Source organism: Oryctolagus cuniculus, chromosome 5, assembly GCF_964237555.1.
Source record: "Oryctolagus cuniculus chromosome 5, mOryCun1.1, whole genome shotgun sequence".
Lineage (NCBI taxonomy): Eukaryota > Metazoa > Chordata > Mammalia > Lagomorpha > Leporidae > Oryctolagus > Oryctolagus cuniculus.
Genome location: NC_091436.1, coordinates 64,760,698 through 64,785,423, shown reverse-complemented (window position 1 = coordinate 64,785,423; position 24,726 = coordinate 64,760,698). Strand labels below are relative to the sequence as shown.

The 24,726-nt window shown below is 44.3% G+C and overlaps 1 protein-coding gene across 2 annotated transcripts in view; it reads left to right on the top strand.

Annotated features, from left to right (window-relative positions):
• Positions 1-24,726, top strand: part of CRYBG1 (crystallin beta-gamma domain containing 1) — a 205,530-nt gene that overhangs the window by 83,827 nt on the left and 96,977 nt on the right. The window contains exon 2 of one of the 2 annotated variants that reach the window (XM_070073735.1): positions 7,919-8,057. In XM_070073735.1, the coding sequence (XP_069929836.1) occupies positions 7,919-8,057 (139 nt within the window). Of the gene's footprint in view, positions 1-7,918; positions 8,058-17,463; positions 17,755-24,726 lie in introns of those variants that run through there. The other variant, XM_070073736.1, reaches the window with a different exon arrangement.

Here is a 24,726-nt window from a genome sequence, read left to right as displayed (position 1 = left end):
TAAAATAAAAAATAATAATAAATCTTTAAGAAAATAAAAAAAGCAAACCTTATTCGTGAATGCAAACTCCTTGATCTTGCAAGCTGATACATTTTTAAAAGATTTATTTATTTATTTATTTGAAAGAGTTACACAAGGAGAAAGAGAAGCAGAGAGAGAGAGAGAGAGAGAGAGAGAGAGAGGTCTTCCATCCTGCTGGTTCACTCACCAATTGGCTGCAATGGCTAGACCTGTGCCGATCCGAAGCCAGGAGCCAGGAGCTTCTTCCAAGTTTCCCACACAGTGCAGGAGCCCAAGGACTTAGGCCATCTTCTACTTTCCCAGTCCATAGCAGAGAGCTGGGTTGGAACTGGAACAGCCGGGACTTGAACCGGTGCCAGCACCACAGGTGGTGGCTTTACCTACTACACCACAGCACCAGCCCCAACAGATACCTTTTTTATTTTCTTTTGTGACACTTTGTTTTTCTGGACATGGTTAGATTTACATGGCTGTGTTCTCATGCTGTCATTGGTTGCCTTCCTGTGAGACTGGGCACGGAAATGTGGCTTCCAGTAACTGAGGCGTGGGTAACCAGCAGGCTCAGTGCTGTCAATCACATGGTTTCTCAGTGGGCAGTGTCTTCTAAGTCTACAGTGAGGTGTCTGCACCAAGGCAGTCAGTAGCAGCCTTTCAGGTGTAGAATGACTGATGGTGTATGTCCATAGTCTAACACTGAGTCCTGTGTTAGCAGGGCACAGGTTGTTTGGTAAATGGCAGCTCTCTCCCATTTGGCATTTGCAGTGAAGAGATGCTACACATACTGTTAGTGCTGCTTGTTAGTGAGTTTAATGTTCTCCTTCCTTTGTGGCCAGGAAACTTGGGTAGCATTACAACCAATGTCTTCATTCAGAGGAGTATGTAGCATTTTAACCTCTATCTAAGAAATAATTTGATACAGGTGGAGGTATTCTTTGATACTTGTAAATCATTCTTCTGAGGCTGGATGGAACACTCCAATAATTCTTTGGGTAGACAATAGGTGGCAGTACAGCATCAATTTATACCTACACTATAACTTATGCCACGTTTTATTATTTTCTTATGCATTGTCTTGGAAGCAAGAATTATTTGATAAAGAAACTCATATTAACTTTATATTGCACTACACATGCTAAAATGCTCCAGGAATAACTTGAAAGGCTAGACCAGCATCACGCAAATCTGATGCTCGTTTATAGGGAGAAAAAGGAGCTTAAACTTCAGGGCTCCCTCCAAGACCTTAGGAGAGACCCCAGCACCAGCAATTCTGAAAAAGAACATTTTTTTTCTTAACAAGAGTCCCTGCCTCCATATTGTATAAGCTCCAAGCCATAGAAAGGCTGGATTTTTCTGAATACAGCCTTGTGGCTTTTTTTTTTTAACCTGAGAGAAGGAAAAACAATCTTGTCATTATTAATGTTGCCATCAGCTTAATCTCCATGGGGAAGGGCATCTGCTTTTTAAAAGTAAGCAAGATATAAAGGAAATAAAGAGAAATCAAATGAACTAGCAAATGTCCCACTTAAAAGTGTGAATAAAAGCGAGCACTCACTGAAACTCTTCCACAAGTGCTGTGTCTGTGCCTCCACGGAAAATCCGGAAGATTGTCATCAGCAAATGAACACACTGGCCTCCGCTGAGACTAGCCCAACATGGCAGCATTGGGGCATTTCATTTCATCTCATTTTACTGGCCCAAGCATTTGTTGTCCTTGTAAGTGAGCAGTGGCAACCATTCACAAAGCAAATTCTGCTTCCATTTACAAGCCTTGCATCTCATACCAGACAGCAAGCATAGCTTGTCATCTGCTGTAGGTTTAGTGTGTGGATGACCAGAGAATGGGGAAACTGACAGATAGCTCCAGGGAGGATCCTTGCTTGGTCACATTTCTGAGACAGGAAATTCTGTGTGGTCTTGGTGCACCCAGTAACCTCTGACCTGCCTCGGAGGTGGGTGGGAGAGGAGGAGCTTATGACCACACCTACCCATCAGGAGTGAAACTAAAATTTATTCTTTGGGAAAGAAGAATTAACACATGTTCCAATCAGCATCTCCTGTTGCAAAGCTATGGGAAGGTCGGCTTTTAGGCTGGGGTGAGGTATGTGTGGCTGGTTCCCAGTGCAGCAACGACCTGTGTTCCAGGACTGAAAACACCAAGTGCTGCCTATTTGGTGAGCCCCTGTGTGGCCTAGACGTTTGTATCCTCAAGGGCAGGCATCTCTGGTAGCGCAAGATCCAAAAGGTACAAAGTTAACCGAGGACCTGTTATGTTGGTTCACTGTCCCTGACTCAGGCCTGTATTTTGCTTGTGATCAAAGCCCTAGCTTCGACTATAGGATTCTTTTTCCCGTAAAGAAGAGAAAGGTTGTAAAGGTGGTATTTGGGGAGATAAACTAGTCCAGCGAGTTTGCTCTGAGTAGAAGGCCTCTGATTGATATTCCAGAAAAGGAGGTGGAAAATGCTCTCTGGGTGGCCTGAACACCCAGGGCTGGGTGAGAGGGAAGCTTCCCCCAAGCCGAGCTCTGCCTGTGAAGCCCTCTGAGCCCACGCACCTGTGACCTTGCCTCACCTCTCAAGCAAGCCCTGGAGCAAACCCGGAAATAATGGCCCCTGTGGCCTGGATCTGGGTCACAGGAAAGGGAAGTCGGTCAGCACCCTCTTCCTCCTCCTCCTCCTCCTCCTCTCCCTCCCACCTCCAAGGCAGGGCGGAGGTCATAGGGTGTACTATGAACACACACAACTTCCTGTCTCAGAATTACGGGAAGCAAGGACCTTCCCTGGAGCTACCTGTGATAGTTTCCCTCGTTTTCTGGCCATCAACAAACTAACCCCACCCCCAGTGCCATGTGTATCCTTCCGTCCATGAGATCCTGACTCCAGGCTTCTAGAAAGGAGCCCTGGAGAGCAGCATGTCACGTCAGATTAGCTTCTTCCCCGTATCAGGAGGGTGGGAAGCTTGCTGGGTTCAACACGCTGTGAGGCCGAACTCAGGAACGTCCTTTTGTGGCTGTAATCATAAATCCATAGCAACTGTACCAGCAGCGCCATCAGTGTCGGAAACAGGTTTCAAGACAAGATCAGGGCGGTGGCAGAACACACGCCACCACCCGTTTCATGGCCTCCACGGCTCCTTTTCCCCTCACAGGACCCCAGCAGTGCCCTTCAGAGGCCCGGTGATCGGGCCGATTCAGGCAAGAGCCGTCCGCCGGGTCACTTCCAGGACGTATATTCACTTCCGGGTCAGCCATGTCAGCCTCAGGAACTGTCGCACCCTTCTGTGACCAATTACGTGGTAGCAGCCACTGAATTCTGTAGCAACTGAATAAGCTGAATAGACCAACTCAGTTCACCTCTCTTGTCTTATACGTGACAATATTTTTTTTAAACATCAATCAGGCTTCTGTGTTTGGACTTCCTGTTACTGTCAGGCAGGTGGGCTCCATACGATGAGTGGGGACTGGTTTCCAAGCAGGATACAGGCATACCTCAGAGATGTTGTGCTTTGGGTTCCAGACCCCTGCCATAAAGCAAATACTGTAATAAAGGGAATCAGACAAATCTTTTGGTTTCCCCGTACATATACACTGTTAAGTGTGCAATTGCATTGTGCCTTAAAAAGGTACATACCTTAATTAAAAAATGTTTTTTTTTTCTTACACATCTGAGCCTTCAGCAAATTGGTGTGTGTGTGTGTGTGTGTGTGATTTGCTGCTGGAGGGTCTTACCTCAGTGTTGCTGGCTGCTGACTGATCAGGGTAGTGGCTGCTGAAGGTGAAGGTAGGAGTGGATATGGACATTTCTTTAAGATTTATTTATTTATTTGAAATCAGAGTTAGAGAAAGGGAGAGACAGAGAGGTCTTCCATCTGTTGGTTCACACCCCAAAACGACCAAAACAGCCAGCGCTGGGCCAAGCTGAAGCTAGCAGCCAAGCGCTTCATCCAGGTCTCCCAAATGGGTAAGGCCATCTGCCCAAGGATGTGGGGCTGTCTTCTGCACTTCCCTAGGCACATTAGTGGGGAGTTGGATCGGAAGTGAATTGGCACCTGCTATGCCACAACACTGGCGCTGAAATGTCTAAAAACAATACAATAGTGAAGTTTACCACCTCAACTAATTCTTCCTTTCAGAACAGATTCCTCTGTTTGCCATTTGGTAGTGTATTACCCACAGAACTACTTTCAAAATTGGGGTCCATCCCCCTCAAACCTTGCTGCTGCTTCAAGTAAGCCTATGTGTCAATCCTTTGTCATTAATTCCACAGTGTTCAGAGTGTCTTCACCCAGAACAGGTTCTATCTCCAGAAACCACTTGGTTTGCTCATCCAACTCTTGATCTGTCGAGGTTTTATCATGAGATCACAGTGCTTCAGTCACAGCACCAGGCTCCAAGGCGCCACTTCGAATTCTTGCCATTCCACTCTTGCCATTTCCACCGCCTCTGCAGCAACTTCCTCCACTGAAGTCTAGAACCCCTCAAAGTCTTCCATGAGGGTTTCAGTCAGCTTCTTCCAAATTCCTGTTAATGTTGATCCTTTGATTTCCTTCCATGAATTATGAAAGTTCTTAATGGCATATAGAATGGTAAAAATCCTCTCCAGAGAGTTTCAATTAACTTTCAACATGTTCAGCAAAAGAATCACTTGTTTATGGCAACTATCACCATACAAAATGTGTTTCTTAATAAGATTTGAGGGGTAGGTGTTGTGGCACAAAGAGTCTGCCACTTGGGACACCCATGTCACCTGTCTGAGCACCTGAGATCAAGTCCTGCCTCCCCTTTTGATGCAGCTTCCTGCTAATGTGCCTGAGAAGCAGCAAATGATGGCCTGAGTACTTGGGTTGCTGCCACCCAGGTGGGGAGACCAGATTTCATTCCTGGCTCCTGGTTTCAGCCTGGCCCTGCCCTGGTTGTTGTGAGCATTTGGGGAGTAAACCAGCAGATAGAATCTCTCCTCTCCTCTCCTCTCCCTTCCCCTCCCTACTGCTTTCTTTCCCTCTCCTATCTCTCAAATAAATAAGTAAATAAAGCTTCTAAAAAAACTGTTATTAGAAATAATAAGACTTGAAAGCCAAAATTACTGCTTGATCCTTGGACAACAGAATGGATGTTGTGTTAGCAGGCCTGAAAACAATATTAATCTTCTATATTTTTGTCAAAGCTCTTGGGTGACCAGAACATTGTCAGTGAGCAGTAATATATTGAAAAGAATCTTTTTTTTTTCTTCTGAGCAGTGGTTTCAATAGCAGGCTTCAAATACTGAGTTATAAACATGTGGTATCATCTAGACTTGATGATTCTACCTGGAGAGCACAGGCAGAGTAGATTTTAAGTAATAGTCTTCAGGATTTCTAGGTGATAAACAGACATTGGCTTCAACTCAAAGTCACCAGCTGCAATCACTCCTAATAAGAGTGAGCTGTCTGTCCTTTGGAGCTTTGTAGGAAGCATTGACCTCTCCAGCTATGAAAGTCCTAGGCTGTACTGACTTCTGACAGAGAAGGCTTTTCTGTCAACAATGAAAACCTGTTGTTTGGTGTAGCCACCTGCACCAATAGTCTTCTGCACACTTGCTCAGCTTCTGCATCAACACTTGCTGTCTCACCTGGCACTTTGATGGGGACCATTTCTCTCCTTAAAACTCATCAAACACCCTCTGCTAGCTTCAAAGTTTTCCTCTTCTCTGCCCCTCTCAGGCTCACAGACTTGAAGGGGGTTGGGGTCTTACTTTGGATCAGATGCTGGCTTACAGGAATGTTGGGGCTGATTTGATCTCCTATCCAGGCCACTAAAACTTTCTCCATATCAGCCATCAGGCCCTTGCTCTTTCTTATCATTCGTGTGCTCACTGGAGTAGCACTTTTAACTTCCTTCAAGAACTTTTTCCTCGTGCTCAGAACTTGGCTATTTGGTGCACCAGGCCTAACTATCAGTGTATCTCAGCTTTCCGCATGCCTTCCTCATTAAGTTTAATCATTTCCAGCTTTTGACTTAAAGTCAGAGACATGCAACTCTTCCTTGCCCTTGAACACTTAGAGGCCTCTGTAGGGTTATTGGTTCACTTACTTCAATGGGGTTGTCTCAGGGAATAGAAAAACCAAAGAGAGAAGGGAAGGGCCAGTTGGTGCAATCAGTGCAGCCTCCCCTGGGTCTACATTAGCTGGCATGGAACCAGTGGGACTCAGGTGTCCTAACTGACATCTTAAATGCTAAGCTAAACACCCATGCTTTATCGCTTTGTATCTTGAAGTCTTGTGAGTCATTCAATAGACTTTTCAACAAAGAGTGGGTGGCAGCCTGCCTATACATTTCTGGTTTACTTCTACAATAGAGAACTCCACTGTGGTTGGAATAAGTTCAGATCCAAGGGGTCTTCTCTTGCTTGCTGCCTCTCTTGGTGTACTTGTGAGCCAAAGGACAAAGTGAACGCTGTGGGCTAGGGTTTGTGAGAATTAAAAAGAGGTCTTGATGCAGATGCATCCATGCATCCATGGTAAGACTGCAACACCTTCTCACTGTAAGGGATCTTTCAGTTGCCATCTGAATTCTCCTAGGTGATCTCGGTTTCTCTGTACTCTTTAAATTCTTGAGAGAGATTTGCCTCAAAGATACCCTTCAGCACTCTTCAGAGGATAGAAGTGCATTTTCATAAGTGCTTGATGTGGCATAAAGTGTTGGAAGAAAGAAACTGTCCAGAGCGATTACTTATGCAGTATGGAATTGTTATCCCACTGGAGATTCTTTTTATTTCAATGCCCTTATCTACTGATTTGACTTTTTTATAGTGTACTGCTTTTTACCATGTATTACTTTTATATTACAAAATTGGGGGTTCAGGGTCGATGCTGTGACATAGTAGGTTAAGCCTCCACCTATGGCACCAGCATCCCACGTGGGCGGTGATTCATGTCCCAGTTGCTCCTCTTCCAATCCAGCTTTCTGCTAATGGCCTGAGAAAGCAGTGGAGGATGGCCCAAGTGCTTGGGCTCCTGTACCTGCATGGGAGGCCCGGAAGAAGCTCCTGGCTTCTGGCTTCAGATAAGTACAGCTCCAGCTGTTGTGGCCATTTGGGGAGTGAATCAGCGGATGGAAGACCTCTGTCTCTGTCTCTGTAACTCTGCCTCTCAAACAAATCTTTTTAAGAATGGGGGTTCTCATTTTATATAATATGAAGAATAATGTTTTTAATTTTTAATTTATTTGTAAGGGAGAGATATTGATTGATTGATTGATTGATCTGTGACAGGTGGGGATGAACCAGGCCTAAGTCAGGATCCTGGAACTCAATCTGAGTCTTCTGGGTCTTCTGTGTGGTCGGCAGGGACACAACCACTTGAACACCTGCTGCCACCCTGGGTATGCACCAGCAGGAAGCAGGAACTGAATGCAAGGCAGGACTCAGATCCAGGAACTCTGCTATGGGATGTGAGCACCCCAGGCAGTGTCTTAACTACTGTGCCAAATGCCCACCCCTAAGAATAATATCTTTTAAAACAAAGATACACATGATAGAGTTCTCCCAAATTATGCTCATACAAATCACCCTTGCTGATTTTGCCATAGTGATATATATATATCTGCCTTTAAAGTATTTGTATGATGCCTGATTTACCTTTCTAACCTCAAAACAGCATCAAAATTCCACAGAAGTTTGTACTTCTTCTGTAAAACAGCAGTTTTGTAGTTCTCCTTCTCCTTCATTGGTATTTTCCATCAAAGCCCTGGTCTTGCTCCCATGTTATGAGCATGTCTCAGTATCTGCAATGCTGTACTCCTTGTGAAGAATGACTCCTCATCTCAGCTGCTTAGAAATACACAGGGAAATGGGCCTTGGGTTCCTGGAGTATTCAGCGTTCTTGAGAGCTCATTGATGTGAATGTGTTTTCCACTCCTTACAGAGCTTTGGAGGGCCTGGATGGAAGCCATGCGGCTCAGGAGTGCCGGGACATTGCACTGCCTGGTGGGGATCCCCAGTCCCTTCTCACCGCCAGCCATGCACCTGGTCCTTTGCCCGCAGAATCTAGAACACTGAAAAAGGTAATGCTTCACTTCTAGTATTTGCCTCCCAAGAATAAACATTGCTAAACATTTAAATACTGCAAAATCACCCCTATCTGACTGAAAAACTCGTGCTTGATGGGCACAACATATATTGTGAGAGGTCTTCGGAAAGTTCATGGAAAAGTGTGTTATGAAAAAAAAGTTTGCATGGATTTTAAAAAATTTTGGTACCAAAATAGACATCTTTTAACTCCATTCTCCATGAACTTTTCAAAATAGCATTTATAACATATCACATATGATATATGTAGTATACATATATGTTGTACAATATTATTATATTTGATAATACAATAGTTTGTTTAAATATAAGTATTACAGAATATATAATGCATATTGCATGCCGTCTCTAACATTATGCATGACAGCAGCGTATTATTAATAATGAGTCTCTGTGTGAACTTGACTCTGCTGCCTCAGGTGTTCTTCATTGTATAGCTGCCCTTTTCTGCCTTGTTCTTGTTACACAAGCTGTGATTTAACACAACGGTGCACAAAGTAATATGGCATCAACTTTGGGACTAGTGTTTCCCATAAAAAGCACACCTACTTCTTGCTACTATAAAGCACTTAGTGCTAGTATCTCATCAGGAGTACTTTCTTTTTCTTTAATAATTTATTTATTTGAAAGGCAGAGTTAGAGAAAGATCTTCCATCTGCTGGTCTACTCCCCAAATGGCCACAAGAGCTGGGGCTGGGCCAGGCTGAAGCTAAGGGTCTGGAACGCCATCCGGGTCTCCAATGTGGGTCACAGGGACAGAATTACTCTGGTCATCTTCCGTTCATTTCCCAGGCACATTAGCAGGGAACTGGATTGCAAGTGGAGGAGCAGGTCTCAAACAGGCACCCATATCTGGCTGCCTCCCCCTTCCTCTCTCCTCCTCTGCTGGCCCCCTCTCCTTCCCCTCCTCCCTCCTCCCTCCTCCCTCCTCCTTCTTCCCTCCTCCTTCTTCACCTCCCACTTTCTCACTCTTGCAGTCTTTCTCGGTCTTTGCATGTTATACCAAGAGTACAGGGAAGAGGCAGAGCAGCAGCCTTTCTCTCCCCAACCAGAGGGTTTTACACCTTATGTCTCATGAGTCATGGCCAAGAGGGCCAACTGGACCATTAGTTCCGAAGTGCAAGACCCCACACATGGGGCCAGCGCTGTGGCGTAGAGGGTAAAGCTGCTGCCTGCAGTGTTGGCATCCCATATGGGTGCCGCTCCACTTCTGATCCAGCTCCCTGATAATGCACCTGGGAAAGCAGTGGAAGATGGCCCCTGCACCCATGTGGGAGGCCTGGAAGAAACTCCTGGCTCCTGGGTTCAGATCTGCCCAGCTATGGCCCAGCTTTGATCTTTGTGGCCATTTGGGGAATGAACCAACAGGTAGAAGATTCGCATTCATTCATATTCTCTCTCTCTCTCTACTCTCTCTCGTTCGCTCACTCTCTCTCTCTCTGCCACACATGCCACCACTGTGGCCAGGATTCTTGGTAAACAAATTTTAAGTGTACTGAGATCCTGGGTGGTGCATACTCACAGTGAGTGTCCGGGCACCTCTGAGACCTTCCAAATTACTCTTCTCTCAGTCTGCTCTCCCCAGTGGGAGAGCATGAGATCCAGTAGGTTTACTGAAGCGACAATGCAAGGACCACCCTGGACCTTCTCTCCTGGACAGATGGCCTCCCATTCCTGAGTATATCTAGCCCTCAAAATTGGATCTACTTTTTCAAACTAGGATTTATTTTTTTATTTGCATTAACTCTAAGCAATTTCTATTTCCCAAAAGCAGAATTTTTATCCACTCTCTATATGTGTTTTGTATACTCAGTGTTATTGTTTTTATTTATTTCTTGCCTTTTTTAAGATTTATTTATTTATTTGAAAGAGTTACACAGAGAGAGAAGGAGAGGCAGAGGTAGAGGTCTTCCATCTGCTGGTTCACTCCACAATTGGCTGCAATGGTCAGAGCTGAGCCAATCTGAAGCCAGGAGCCAGGAGCTTCTTCCAAATCTCCAATGTGGGTGCAGGGTCCCAAGGACTTGGGCCATCGTCTACTGCTTTCCCGGGCGACAGCAGAGAGCTGGATCAGAAGTGGAGCAGATGCCCATATGGGATGCTGGCACTGCAGGAGGTGGCTTTACCCACTATGCCATAGCACCGGCCCCTACTTATTTATTGCTTTTAATGTGCTATAACAATATTACTTCAACCTGACAACACTATGCTGAATCCTTCAATTAAAATAAAAAGACATTTGCTGTACCTGCTAGTATACGCAGATACATGATTTATAATTACAAAGACAATACTATGTCTCCACATACCAGCTAGGGGGAAGTGGAACCACAAATCAGAATGTTACTAGAATCTAAATGTTGGATGGGAAAAAGCACCAGGAATCATTCATTTATTTATACAAAACAAATTTTCCATTGAGTGGCTATGTTAAACTTTTAGTTAATTTTAGAACAGAAGACATTTTATTTAAAACATCACTGTTTCTGGGATAGACAATGTGTCACAGAGGGTTAAGCTGCCACTTGAGACATCTCCATCCCATATGAGAGTGCCTGGTAGGCAGTCCTGCCTCTGTTTCCCATCGAGTTTCCTGCTGCTGTGCACCCCGGGAGGGAGAAGGTGATGGCACAGGGAATTAGGTCTCTGCTGTCCATGTGGGAGACCTGGGTGGAGTTCTGGGCTTCTGGCTTTGGCCTGGCACAGCCCTGACTGTTGTGGGCATTTGGGGCCTCCCCTGTCCCAAATCTCTGATTTTTAGTCAGATCTTGACATAATTTCACCCCACCCCACCTGGGCACCTGTCTCTTACGCACATGGGTGGGCCTGGTACCCAGCTTCAATTTCTTGAGCACTTGGGTGCCTCCCACCCGTATGGGAGACTCTGAGTTTTGGGCTTCTGGCCTTAACCTGGCCCAGCCCTGGATGTTGCAGGCATCTGGGGGGTGAACCGGCCCATACATCTCTGCAAAGAGGGCAGATACTTTAATGAGAATTTTCCTGTAATGATATTTTAATTCTCCTTAAATTCTGATAGCTTATTTTGAAAATGCTGAAGATTGTATATGACCATCGTGAATATAAATGAAATTGCCATATTTTCAGGTCTTCTCAAGATGCATTCAAACAAGTGAAATGCACAGCAGCTATTTGAGTAACTCAAGTAAAAAAGCTATTTTGGCTTTAATTCTTTGGATCTTTTCCTTATTGGTGAGCCAGATAAAGCCACTATTTCCTAACAAAGTATGTGTGTGTGTGTGTGTGTGTCTGTTTCTTTTTAAGAAGAAAAACAAACCCACCTCCCCTACAAAGTAAATGAATGAATGAATGAATAAACCCCACAGAAGTAACTGACCTATAGAGGAGATGAAATCATATCAACTCAGTGCTACTCTCACTGTTTAAGACCGGGATGCACCCACATCATCCATAATAGACAGGTGTCTGCTTTGCTCTGAAGTGGCTCAGAGAGGGCTCCGCTGCAGCCACCTTTGGCAGCTTTTTCTTTTCTTAATTAACCTTAAAGCAGTCAAGATGTTGTGTCTCTCAGTTTCTAGCCTGATGTTCTACATGACTCTATAACACTTCAGTTCAACAAGCCTTGGCACAAACGTGCATTCTCCACGTGACTCATAGAGGCAACCCACCCCTCTGTGTCATTTCCCTTCCCACTTCTCTATTTCTCCTCTCTCCCTGTAGCTGTTCCACACTAATCCACTGGCTTGTCTGAATGTCAAATCCTCCCCACCCTCACCTCATTCCTTAGGCCAACCCAAGTTCAAAGTATAAAGTACTTAAGCCTAGGACACAGTATATGAACCTTGATCACAGAACTCCCACTCTGTCTGAGCCACCTAGGCTGCTGACCTCCCCAGGGATGGTGCTTGCATCATCCTGCAACACGTGGGACCTCCCCATACCCTGATGTCCATCCTACTGCTGCAGCCTTGGGAGTGGAGCTCTTACTAACTAGGTTTCCACCTTCCCCCAAGGTGGCTTCCATAAAGAATTTAGGAATATCGTCCATGTAACACTCAGCACTACAGTCCACCTTTCCACTGGAACTCCAGTTTGAATTATCTGTGCCATCCTGTGTTGTGACCAAAGATGACTGAGCCCTTGGGCCTCCCCTGTCCCAAATCTCTGATTTTTAGTCAGATCTTGACATAATTTCACCCCACCAACCTGGGCACCTGTCTTATGCACACAGGCAGGCCTGGTATCCAGCTTCAGTTTCTTAGTCCTCTCTATAGCTTCTGCATGGCAGGAGTCTATGTGCTCTGAAAATACGGCTCAAAAAGACTGAACACACTGCTGGGGGAAAAGGCAAGATAGAGAATAATGTGTATAGCATATTTTGTAGATAGATAAATCAATAGATTGATTTAAAAGGCAAAGTTAGAGAGAGAGAGAGAGATCTTCCATCTGCTGGTTCACTCACCAAATGTTCATGACAGGACCCGGGAGCTCCATCTGGGTCTCCCACATGGGTAGTAGTGGCCTAAGTACTTGGGCCATCTTCTGCGCCTTCTCAGAGGCGTTATTAGGCAGCTGGATTGGATGGAGCAGATAGGACTTGATCCAGCACTCATGTGGGATGCCAGTGTCACAAATAGTGACTTAACCCATGTGCCACAATGCCAGCCCCATGGCATGTTATATTTTGTGTAGAAAAGTGGGCAAATAGAATATATGTTTCTGTAGTATGTGTGTATGTGTATGTATTGGTAGATGCATTAAGAAACTATGGAAGTATACATTAAAAGCTAATAATAATTACCTGTAGAACATATACATTTTTGTTGCACAGTTTTTAATGTTTTTATTTCTGAGCTCTGTGCAAGTATTCCTTATTCAAAAACATTTTTTAAAGATTTATTTATTGGGCCGGCACGGTGGCGCACTAGGTTAATCCTCTGCCTGCGGCGCCGGCATCCCATATGGGCGCCAGGTTCTAGTCCAGGTTACTCTTCTTCCAGTCCAGCTCTCTGCTGTGGCCTGGGAAGAGAGTGGAGGATGGCCTAAGTGCTTGGACCCCTGCACCCTGCACCTGGCTCCTGGCTTTGGATTGGCGTGGCTCCGGCCATTGTGGCCATTTGAGGAGTGAACCAATGGAAGGAAGACCTTTCTCTCTATCTCTCTCTCTCTCACTGTCTGTAACTCTACCTGTCAAATAAATAAATAAATAAATAATGGATTTATTTATTTAAATAAATAAATAATATATAATAAATAAATAAATCTTTTTAAAATTTATTTATAAGGCAGAGTTACAGAGAAGCAGAGACAGAGATCTTCCATCTGCTGGTTCACTCCCCCAATGGGCCATGATGGTCAGGGCTGGGCCAGGCTGAAGCCAGGAGCCTGGAACTCCATCTGGGTCTCCCATGTGAGTGGGAGGGACCCATGTACTTGGGCCATCTTCTACTGCTTTCCTGTTAGCAGGGACCTGGATCAGAAGTAGTGCAGCCAGAACTTGAACCTTTGCTCCTATGGGATGCCGATGTTTCAGGTGGCAATTTAACCCAATGTGCCACAACACAGACCCCTTCAAAAAATGTTTGAAGATGTCAGAGTAATAAGTTACATTGTGATTAAAGTTAAAATGGCTTAGGTATGCACGTGTAATTTTTTAGGACTCTCTCAATTTGCTGTAAACTACACCAGTCCTGATTATATTGTCTGGGAAAGCTATTGTTGCTCCCAAGTTTCTTAAATGGGCCATCTCACCACCTTTGCTCTATGCCTTCCCATGGCTAGGAAGCTGTTCTGCTTTTTGCACACCTGCAGACTTCTATTAGTCCTCTAAGATCCTGCTCAAACAGTTCCTCCTTTTGTCTGCCCCAGAAAGGTTGTTCATGGTCTTCTCTGGGCTTCCCACTGTGATGAACATTTCTAGAACTCAGCATTTGCTATACTGATTGACAAGCCTTACCAGATAGAGTAGGAGGTTCTAAGGATCAAAATGCATTTGTGTACCTGGAGCATTATTTATAAATGTTTCAGTAAAATGCATATATTCACAATGAAAAAGAGGAAAAGAAAAACAGAACACGCAGTGCTTGCTGCATTCTGTGCTGCAGTGCAGCCCTTGTATGGGTTTATTTTCAGTTAGGCTTTGGAGGGTAGAGCAGGAAATCTCACCAGATCCGTCCCTACATAAATGAGCCCTGTGTGGGCAGCAGAGAATGTGGCAGTTTCCAGAGCATGACTCCACCCTGCCCCTCCAGCACTGGTGTTGTGCAATTGCCAGGATCAAGGTGAAAACAATATGATGGCCTAGGGAGCACTGCTCCGACTCTGAAAAAGCCCAGGGTTACCAGGTGCAGCAAGAGCTGCCTTTCATACATACAAGGTTTCTGAAGTCAGGCATCCAAGGACAGGAGGACATTGCTTCGTATCCTAAGCATGACACTGCTAACAGTGGGATTCAGGGCACCAAGTATTTTCCTCGTGAAAGCCAAATATCTGCTCTTGCATGAAAGAGATCGATTGCCTACTTACAACCAGCTTTGGACAAACTCAGGTTATCCCTATCTATCCGTGATGTTTCCATTTGAAGGTGTCTTGGTCGCCAGTTTGTAACAGGAAAGCTCAGTGAGTGGCTTGTTTTTCTTTCTGCCCCAAGTGCATGTGTTGTCTTCCTTTGAAGCAGTGATTGTGGGTGCCTCTTAGGTACACATGTATAAATATATGTCAGCCAGTCCATTTCCTGTTTTAGCCCAAACTAGAAGGCATTGTCTCTTGTAGGGTGTTTTTGGAAAGAGTGTGGTTATACGTATGTATATATATTTTTTCTGTACTTGCTTACTACAAAAAAAAAAAAAAATCCCAACAGTATTAAAACATATAAAACAAATACTTAAATTCTCTCTTCATTGTCCCCAAATTTGTATATACTAAATGCATGAAGCTTGTATTCCTTAAAAAAATTCTCTCTTTATCCTGAAAATTGAGTAGTTTGGTATATATTCTATGTTCTGTGTTGTTTTTTCCTATGTTCTATGTTGTTAACCAAAAAAGGATTATCTACTACCTACAATTCTCTAAATTTTTTTAAAGATTTATTTGTTTATTTGGTAGGCGTAGTTACAGAGAGAAGGGGATACAGAGAAATCTTCCATTCGTTAGTTCACTCCCCAAATGTCTGCAATGATTGGGCCAAAGAAGGGAGCCAGGAACCTCATCTGGGTCTCCCACAGGGATGCAAGGGCCCAAGCACTTGGGCTATCTTCAGCTGCTTTCCTGTGCACTTTAGCAGGGAGTTGGATGGGAAGTGAAGCAGCTGGGACTCCAATCTACATCCATATGGAATGCTGGCACTGCAGGCCACAGCTTTACCCTCTATGCCACAATGCTAGCGCCTCTAATTTTTTTTAAAGATTATTTATTTATTTGAAAGTCAGAGTTAAACAGAGAGAGAAGGAGAGGCAAAGACAGAGAGAGAGAGGTCTTCCATCTGCTTGTTCACTCCCCAGTTGGCTGCAACGGCCGGAGCTGTGCCAGTCCGAAGCCAGGAGCTTCTTCCAGGTCTCCCACACAGGTGCAGGGGCCCAAGGACTTGGGCCATCTTCTACTGCTTTCCCATGCCATAGCAGAGAGCTGGATAGGAAGTGGAGAGGCTGGGCCTCAAACCAGCATCCATAGGGGATATCAGCACTGCAGGCGGCAGCTTTACCCACTATGCTGCAGTGCCGGTCCCCTCTAATTTTTTTAACCAAGAAATCTTTGTGATCATTTTCCATATAAGTTTCTATAAATATGACTCCTGTGAGTTTCTAAGTCATATTCCAGTGTATAAGGTGGACATACTATCATATGGTTTACCAGTCTTTATTTACAGACACTTAAGGTGTTTCTGCCTTTTTTCTTTCATAAACAATCTGTCCTTATGTTTTCTTTGGCCAGTTATTTCTCTTTTTTTTTTCTAAGACTTTTTTATTTATTTGAAAGGCAAAAAGAGAGCGATCGTTTATCTGCTGATTCACTTGCCAAATGCCCATAACCACCAGGCCTGGGCCAGACTAAAGCCAGGAGCCTGCAATGCAACCCAGGTCTCCACATGGCTGGCTGAGAGCCATCCTGCTGCCTCCCATGGTGTGCATTAGCAGGTAGCTGGAATGGGTGCAGGGCCAGGACTGGAACCCACATACTCTGACATGAGATCTGCGTGTCCCAAGCGGTGTCCTCATCACCAAGCCAAATGTCGGTCCTTGGCCTGTTATTTCTGAGGGGTAAATTCTCTAGAACTGCTGAATCCACAGCATGCGTGATTTTAAAGAATGCAGATACTATCAGTTTGCTGATTAAAAAGGCTTAATCAATATGTGTTCCCATGGTGAATGAATGTGTTTGTTTCTCACCTCTTTATGAATGTCATATACAATCAAACTTTTTCATCTTGCCAGTCCGTTCCTATCTCATATTTAAATTTGCGGTTCTTCAGTTACAGTGAGAATGAGTTCTTTTTTATGTTTACAACCCTTTTGTGTTTCTTCAGTGAATTATGTTTTCAAGTTCTTTGCTCATTTTCATATTGGGTTGTGCATCTTGCTGAAGCTGTGATAAAGTGATAATCACTGGTATTCATAATTGATAAGTTGTTTTTTCATAGGGTCTCCCCCCCTTTTTGGAAAAGCACATTACTTAGTGTTCTGTCATCCAGTCAGGGTGTACGTTTGCTGTGAGTTCCTCAGGTGGAAGGTTCTATAGAGGCGAAGCTGTGAAGTGATGCAGAACATGGCCACTTCTCTGCCCTTGTTCTAGAGCAGGCTGGCATTTGGAAACCGTAGTTTTTGGTCACTCGTATGCAGTGGGGTTAAATGCAGATCTCAGGAGAGTAACCGAAGAGTTCTTCCTTCTCACTTACCCCAGCTCTTTCAACCCCTTCATTCAAATAAACTTGCATTTAACACTAGCCGTCCTAGACTTAGAGCCCCAGGAAGGAACATCATTTAGGTGAAGTCCTCTGTGAGCCAGTGTTTCACCAGGAACACAGGGGCGGTGATCCTCCTGGCCAGCACGCCCGTCTTGCCCCAAGGAATCTCCAGTGATTGGAAACCACGGGCCAAGTACAAAGCTGTATGTGAGGGGTAATTACTGTTATTGTTCTCTGACATCCTCACATTTCAAACTGAATTCCTAGCAGCTATTGCAGTCCAGGAGAAAATTAAAGCTCTGGTGACCTCACCCCCCTAATAAAGGGGAGTCACCGATCACTGATGCTCATTTGTGTTCCCGAGGCCACCAAGAGAGGCTGGAGAGATGTATAACCGCGAGCTTGTCTTCTTTTGAATTGAGGAAGGGTCTTTCCTAAGAGAGCATTCGTTTGGATTAGAAAAGCCTCTTTGGGGACCTCTTCTTTGATCAGAGCAGAGGTCACTGGCTGCGCTCTGCCTTGGGCCTCTTGAGGGACCCCTGGCTGTGTATGTAACTCTGGACACAGTCCCATTCTATAGCACTCCCTCTCCTCTCTTGGGGAAAATCTGAAGACTGTCCCAATCCAGAAACTCAATGGGGGGTCGAACCTGCTGTGGATGTGGCTGTCGCAGGTGTAATGGCTGTGCCAACAATCGCAGCAGGAGTGTTGACTCTCGGAACAGGTGTCTGGACTCCCGGAATAGATACGAAAATCCCAGAAACAGAGCCTATGACCAGGATCCGGATCTGGAGGTAAGTCCTTTCTGAGGAGATCTTTCAGCGTCATTGGTTTTTCCAGTGTCTGATTGGTTTTGAGGTCCATGATTGTGAATCAGGATCTATTACTACAGGATCTATTGCACAGGGCTAACTACATATTTCAGAGTCATGTATGTTAGTGTAATCGTTCAGCTGTTCTTTCACTGAATGTTAAGCAATTTTTTTGTTTGCTTTTTGCTGTTGGTTAGAGTTTAATTAACAAACTAAGTGTCGTAGAAGCCAGTTCCTGGGGGATATTGTTCCCTGAGACTTCAAATTTCTATGCTAGGCTTTTTAGCACCTCTAGCATTGCAGTAGGAACCAAACAGTATTGTATTCTCTCAAAAACCACTTCCTTTTTGCTGGGCTCATCTGCAGGATACCCAGTTCTTATTTGACTTGATAATAGTAAATCCCATAAAGATGGCTTGGGAAATGGCCTGATTGGGTAAGATTCTGAATCAATAGCTCAGAATTGCCTTTTGTGTACCATTTTGAAAGGTGATACTTTAACATTGAGAAGTGAGTCCAGCTCCTAAGCCTGGTGGCTGTTCATTAGCACCAGTCCCCTTTGTGAAAGCCAGTGTGTTTTTGTACTGAATCTTCTGTGCTCCTCTGGTGAGGCACAGGGTGGCCATCTCCACCAGCCCGAGCTCACCTCCAAGGCTTATTCATCCTTCTCTTCCCCAGCTGTAATAGTACATGTTTGCTTTGTTTTGCACCTGCTGGCTTTGAAGCTGTTGGATGGAATGTGTAGAATGTATGTCAGCCTCATTTTGGAACGTGCTCTAAGAAAAAGCATGCCCTGTAAACTTCCGATCTATTCTTTTTTTTTTTTTTTCCTGTGAGGGTACTGATTAGTGTCTAACCTATAATTTGATGAACTAGGTAATGTATACATGTTAGTAATATTTGTTTCTCTGTGTGTGTATATACACACACACGCATACTTCTGGAAAGCATCTAAGCGCTGAAGCAATAGTCGCAGATGGAGTAAAACGTTTGGTGCTGGCAATGCACTCACCACATCAGTCAGATGGACTCTTTTCATTGCTTATTGCATTTGAGACAGTGGGAAAGGGATTCAGCACTGTAATTTTTCCTTTGATTTTCACGACTATTGGTTTTACTGTCATTTCTTCTTAGTAGAGCTTTGATTTCTCTCTGCTGTTCAACCTGTTGACTCTCTTGGGAGCTTTAATCAAATGTTCTATAGAGAGAAGACCAAAAGGCCCAGGCATGGGTTCATGTGCTTCAGTAATCACTGGTTAGTTGTCAGCTACCAGAGGATATTTCTAATGATTTCCAACCAACTTGAAAGAAAATGTCTGAGAGAACTTTGGGGGAATCTAAAATGTGTAAACAGATAACTCTAACGTAAATACTGAGAAATGCTGTGATGACCTGTGATTATGAGAGGTCTCTCGGCCGGCGCCGCAGCTCACTAGGTTAATCCTCCACCTTGCGGAGCTGGCACACCGGGCGGGGCGCCGGATTCTGTCCCGGTTGCCCCTCTTCCAGGCCAGCTCTCTGCTGTGGCCAGGGAGTGCAGTGGAGGATGGCCCAAGTGCTTGGGGCCTGCACCCCATGGGAGACCAGGAGAAGCACCTGGCTCCTGCCATCTGATCAGCACGGTGCGCCGGCTGCGGCGGCCATTGGAGGGTGAACCAATGGCAAAGGAAGACCTTTCTCTCTGTCTGTCTCTCTCACTGTCCATTCTGCCTGTCAAAAAATTTAAAAAAGAAAAGAGAGAGAGAGAGAGGTCTCCATGATTATGACAAATACAGCCGAAAGGATTGACTCCAGGACAACCTGGGTCATCGCAGCAAACCTGGGAACCACCCGACCCAGCACCCTGCTTGACTTTCAGTGAGGATCTCAGGAACCTGCAGGGGCACATACTTTTTGCCAAGATGATTTGAAGAAGTACCGTAAATAAAGAGAAACTCTTTGTCCTATTCAACTTAGAATCTTAAAGCATAGCAGGTAGGGGTTCGGCACAGCAGTTAAGATGCCGCTGCATACCATCCTGGACTGCCTGAGTGGGAATCCCGGCTCCGTGCCCAACTCCAGCTTCCTGTTAATGCACATCTTGGGAGGCAGCAGGTGATGGCTCAAGAAGTTGTTAGCTCACTGCCATCCACGTGGAAGACCTGGATTGAGTTCCCGGCTCCTGGCTTAGATCGGCCCAGCCCTGGCTGTTGTAGGCGTTTGGGAGTGAATCAGTGGAGAGCAGATCTCTTTTTTCTTCATCACTCTGCTTTTCAGATACATAAGATACATACATAAATAAAAAATTGCAGCACCTTATAGTGAAGATCTCCCAACTTAGAAAATGAAGGAAGTAGGAACTGTTTTTGGCACTGATGCTCAGAGTCCTAATTGAAAAGGTCTTCCTCTTGGTGATGGTGCCGTTCAAGCCCATGCACATGCCTTTGTTTTTGGGTCTGCTCATAACGTTTGTCTAAAATAACAAAAGAATATTCAGGTACTTCTTTCAAGTTAGCTTCTAAAGGCTTAGGGAACTAAGAAATATTTCACCATAATGCATATATTAATTCAAAATATTGAATTTTTTATTTTACAAAATGAAAATATACATTACAAAAATGTTAAAGTACCCATAAAAACCTTCTTTCATTCTATATTTTGTTTAAAACTGCCCTATCCAAACTGGCTGTAGTAGTTTAGCAAATATTTGTAAATTCAGAGATTATACCTGTTGAGATTTATTGATCTTTAAAACTGATGATCTATCTTATTTGTGAAGTTTTCCTGCATTCCCAGTTGGTGTTGTCAGATGTTGCTCATGAAATTCAGTTATAGCTCAGATAATAGTTCTGTATGATTATTCAGAAATTATATCTCTTCTCCACTGGAGAGTTTGCTGCTGTAGAACAGGGGACTAATGTCATGCTGAAACCTGCTGCACACAGATGACATCCAATACGGGCAATCACAACGACTGGACAAGTGAATTATGAAGCACTGAGTGGAGCCAAGACCAGAGTCCCGCTTTCAGCTCCTCTCTAGACCATCTGTGTTTCTGTGGGTTAGGTCATTTATCCTTCCTGCACGTTGGCTTTGGTGTCTGTAAATTAGGGGATGGCAGTTGGATTAGTTGTGCCTGGTGGAGCCCCACGCGTTCCTTTGAGATGCCTCAAGGGTTGCAACAGGACGGAAGAGGCAGCTGGGTGGGAGAGGAACTCAGGCTTGCAAGCTCACGTTCACCTGTTTTTAATATGTGCCAGGATCTGTATGGAGTTCTTTTGAATAAAATGTACTGCTGAAACAGATCTGGAAAACAACTGGACTAGATCATGTGTAATGTTTTTCCTCATCTTGTATTCTGATTTTATGTAGCAGGTTTATTAATTCGTTTCATTATCACATTGCCTTTTTTTTTTTAAGATTTATTTTATTTATTTGAAAGTCAGAGTTAGAGAGAGAGATCTTCCATCTGCTGGTTCATTCCACAGATGACCACAACAGCCTGGGCTGGGCCAGGCTGAAGCCAGGAGCCAGGGGCTTCTTCTGGGTCTCTCACATGGGTGCAGGGGTCCAAGCACTTGGGCCATCTTCCACTGCTTTTCCCAGGCCATTAGCAGGGAGCTGGATGGGAAGCCGGGACGTGAACTGGCACCTGTATGGAATGTCAGTGTTGCGGACAGTGGCTTTAATTGCTACACCACAATGCCAGCCCCAACACATTGCCTTTTGTAAGAAATTTTATCACATTGGTGACTACCACTAAGTCATTATGTATCTTCCCCCTCTTCCAGCACAGGCCCTTATTGTTCTAATACCTAGTTAATTTGTCTATTATATCTTGTAATTATTCTTTATCCTAACTAAGCTGCCTGTCTTTAATGGATTTCCTTTACCTTATGGAATTGCTCTATAAATATTTAATGAGTTGATTTGAATTTTATTCTTATCTACCTGGGCATTGGCAACCTTAAATGTCTGGGTTCATCAGTTCCTTCCAGTCATTTGTGAAGTCCCTGGAAGGAATGATTCTCAACTTGGAGCAACTAGGGGAGGGAGTAGCTGACTTTCCTACATTGCTGGCTGGTCGTGCAAGAAATGTCTTCTCTGCCTTCCTCTTTTTAAAAAATCACACTTGAACAAAGAATTTTCAAGGTGGTTAGAATATTGGCTTTCACTCGAGCACTCAATGGAGCAGCACATACTTGCACAGCATAAATAGTAATGAAGGAATTAGGTGTGTTACAGGAGAAAAGGAAAGAAGTCTCAGGTCAAGGCACACGCAGTAGAGTAAGGGAGGAGCAGGTGTCCCACTTGCGAGTACCTGGGTTCACTTCCCAGCTCTGGCTCCTGCCTGTAGCTTCCTACAGCTGTGAAGGCTCGAGTAACTGGATCCCAGCTGCCCATGTGGGAGACCTGGATTGTGTTCCCCTCTTCTGACTTGAGCTGTTGCAGGCACTTGGGGAGTGAGCCAGTAAATGAGAACTCTCTCTTTGCCTCTCAAATAAATATACTAATTAAAAAAAAAAAAAAAAAAACAAGAAATGGAAGAATTCAAATACCCATGCACACAATATTCATGCAAAGCTCAAAGTCCCTCATGCTGCTGCAGTTCTGATGGGAAGCTTCTACCCCATTGCCTGTCCTTTGCTCCTTCTGTGGTATATTGGTATTCGTTTATTCATTCTGTACTTGTTAATGAGGTACCCAGGGAGTTTCTTCTTTTGGAGAAGTTGGAAGAGATTGAAAAGGAAATTACTGGAAGTACGCTAAGTAAATTACCAACAACTTAGTCAAAACCAAGCCTAAGAGGAATGACAAACTCATTTTACTAAAGAGTAAAAAAAAAAAATAAGCTGTATCGTATTTGTTGCATTTAATATTATGTTGCCCTATGTGACGGTTAGGGAAGGCATCATAGACTGGATGCCACTGGGACACAGGGAGGCTGAGTTAACCAGGGTAGAATGGTGTTTCCAGAGGATGGTGCAGAGGAACTTTGGTGGGGTAAGGGTGGGGGTGGGAGTTTGGTGTATGTATGAAATACTACTTGGGACACCTGTGTCCCATATACGGGGTTTGAGTCCCAGCTCTGTTCCCTAATCCAGCTTCCTGCTCATGTGCTTCTTGGGAGGCAGCCAGTGATGGCTCAAATAGTCGGGTCCCTGCCACCCACTTAAGAAACTCAGATGAGTTCTGGGCTGTGGACTTCAGCCCTGCCCATCCCTAGTTTTGCTGGCATTTGGAAAGTGAACTAGCAGGTGGGAGTTCTCTGTCTCTGTCTTCCCTCAGCCCCTCTTTCTCTCTGCCTCACAAATGAGTAAATAAGTAATTTTAAAAACCAAAGTAACCTCGGGAAGTAGAATTTTTTTTTCACGAATAAATGTGGGCATGCTCCATTCTTTAAATTCAGACAAAGACATTGTTTTAAGATCTTGAGCAAGGCAACATCTGTAATCAGTGAAATATCTCACAGACAGTGGGTTTGGCTTTGCTGGCATGATGGCAGAGTTGAGTGAAGGGAAATAGAAAGTAGCTGGGGACTGAACTTCCACAAACTGCACAAGAGGCAGCTGGAACAGTCTGGTCTTACATGTAAAAGGTTGCTGAATGCGATGAAGTCAAGAGATTTGCTGATAGATCTCATGTGGGAGCAAAAGTAAGTGAAATAAAAAAGATGGTATGACTGTAGTGTAGGAGGCTAGAAAAATGGTGTTCCCAATAACAGATGAGATTCTTCCAAAAGAAAACCTGATTGCCAAGAAAAATCTGTTTGTTCTTTGTAGAAAATGTTGGCTTTAGAAATAACAACTTGAAAACTCTGTAGAAAGTTTTAGGGTAATGGGGCGGGGGGAGTTGTAAAGAGAAGTAGATTTGTAATATCATCAGAACAAATTAGAAGCTGAAAATTTTCAAAATTTTCTTCTTTTTTTTTTGGTAAATTAATATGAAAATTCATTTGGCAGCAAAATCTGACCTGAACTAATATGAGGCAACTAATTACTTTATTTAATTATCCCACTACAGTGTGAATAGCTGTGCACTTTTGCTGCAGAAATATTCATGGGTCATGATACGTGCCCATGGTACCTTTCTAAAATCTGAAGATTATTTCTTTTGAAATATGCTGTTCCAAGGAGCTTTTCATGAGGGCATAGGGATTGTGTGCTTATATTGAGTTTAGAGAAAGAATGGCAGTGAGCAACGCAGACCCCAGGAGGCAGCAGTGGTAACTAAAGTAATTAGGTTCCTGCTACCCCTGTGGGAGACTGGGTTGAGTTCCTGCCTCCCAGCTCTGGCCCGAGCCCACTTCAATGGGAGTATTTGAGGAAAGCCCTCACTTGCTCGCTTTCTTTTCTTTTCTTTTCTTTCTTTCTTTTTTCTTTTTTCTTTTTCTTTTTTTTTTTTTTTTTGACAGATAGAATTACAGACAGTGAGAGAGAGAGACAGAGAGAAAGGTCTTCCTTCCATTGGTTCACTTCCCAAATGGCCACCACAGCTGGCGCTGTGCCGATCTGAAGCCAGGAGCCAGGTGCTTCCTCCTGATCTCCCATGCGGGTGCAGGGACCCAAGGACTTGGGCCATCCTCCACTGCCCTCCAGGGCCACAGCAGAGAGCTGGATGGGAAGAGGAGCAACTGGGACTAAAACCCGGTGCCCATATGGGATGCCGGCACTGCAGGCGAAGGATTAACCAAGTGAGCCACAGCGCTGGCCTCTCCCTCCCTCCCTCCCTCCCTCCCTCTCTCTCTCTCTGTCTTCCCTGCCCCTAATGAAAAATTCAAAAGACTAGCTGTGAAGGATATTACAGAATCACACATGATGAGACTTATAATGAATGATTAAACTTGAAAAGAGAAACATAAAACTGCACACAAATAGAAAATAGAAGAGGAAACTCAAGCAAGAGGCTATTTGATTTGGTGGGAAGGGGGATATTGTTGAATCTGGGATTTTTGAAGGTTATGGGAGTACAAGC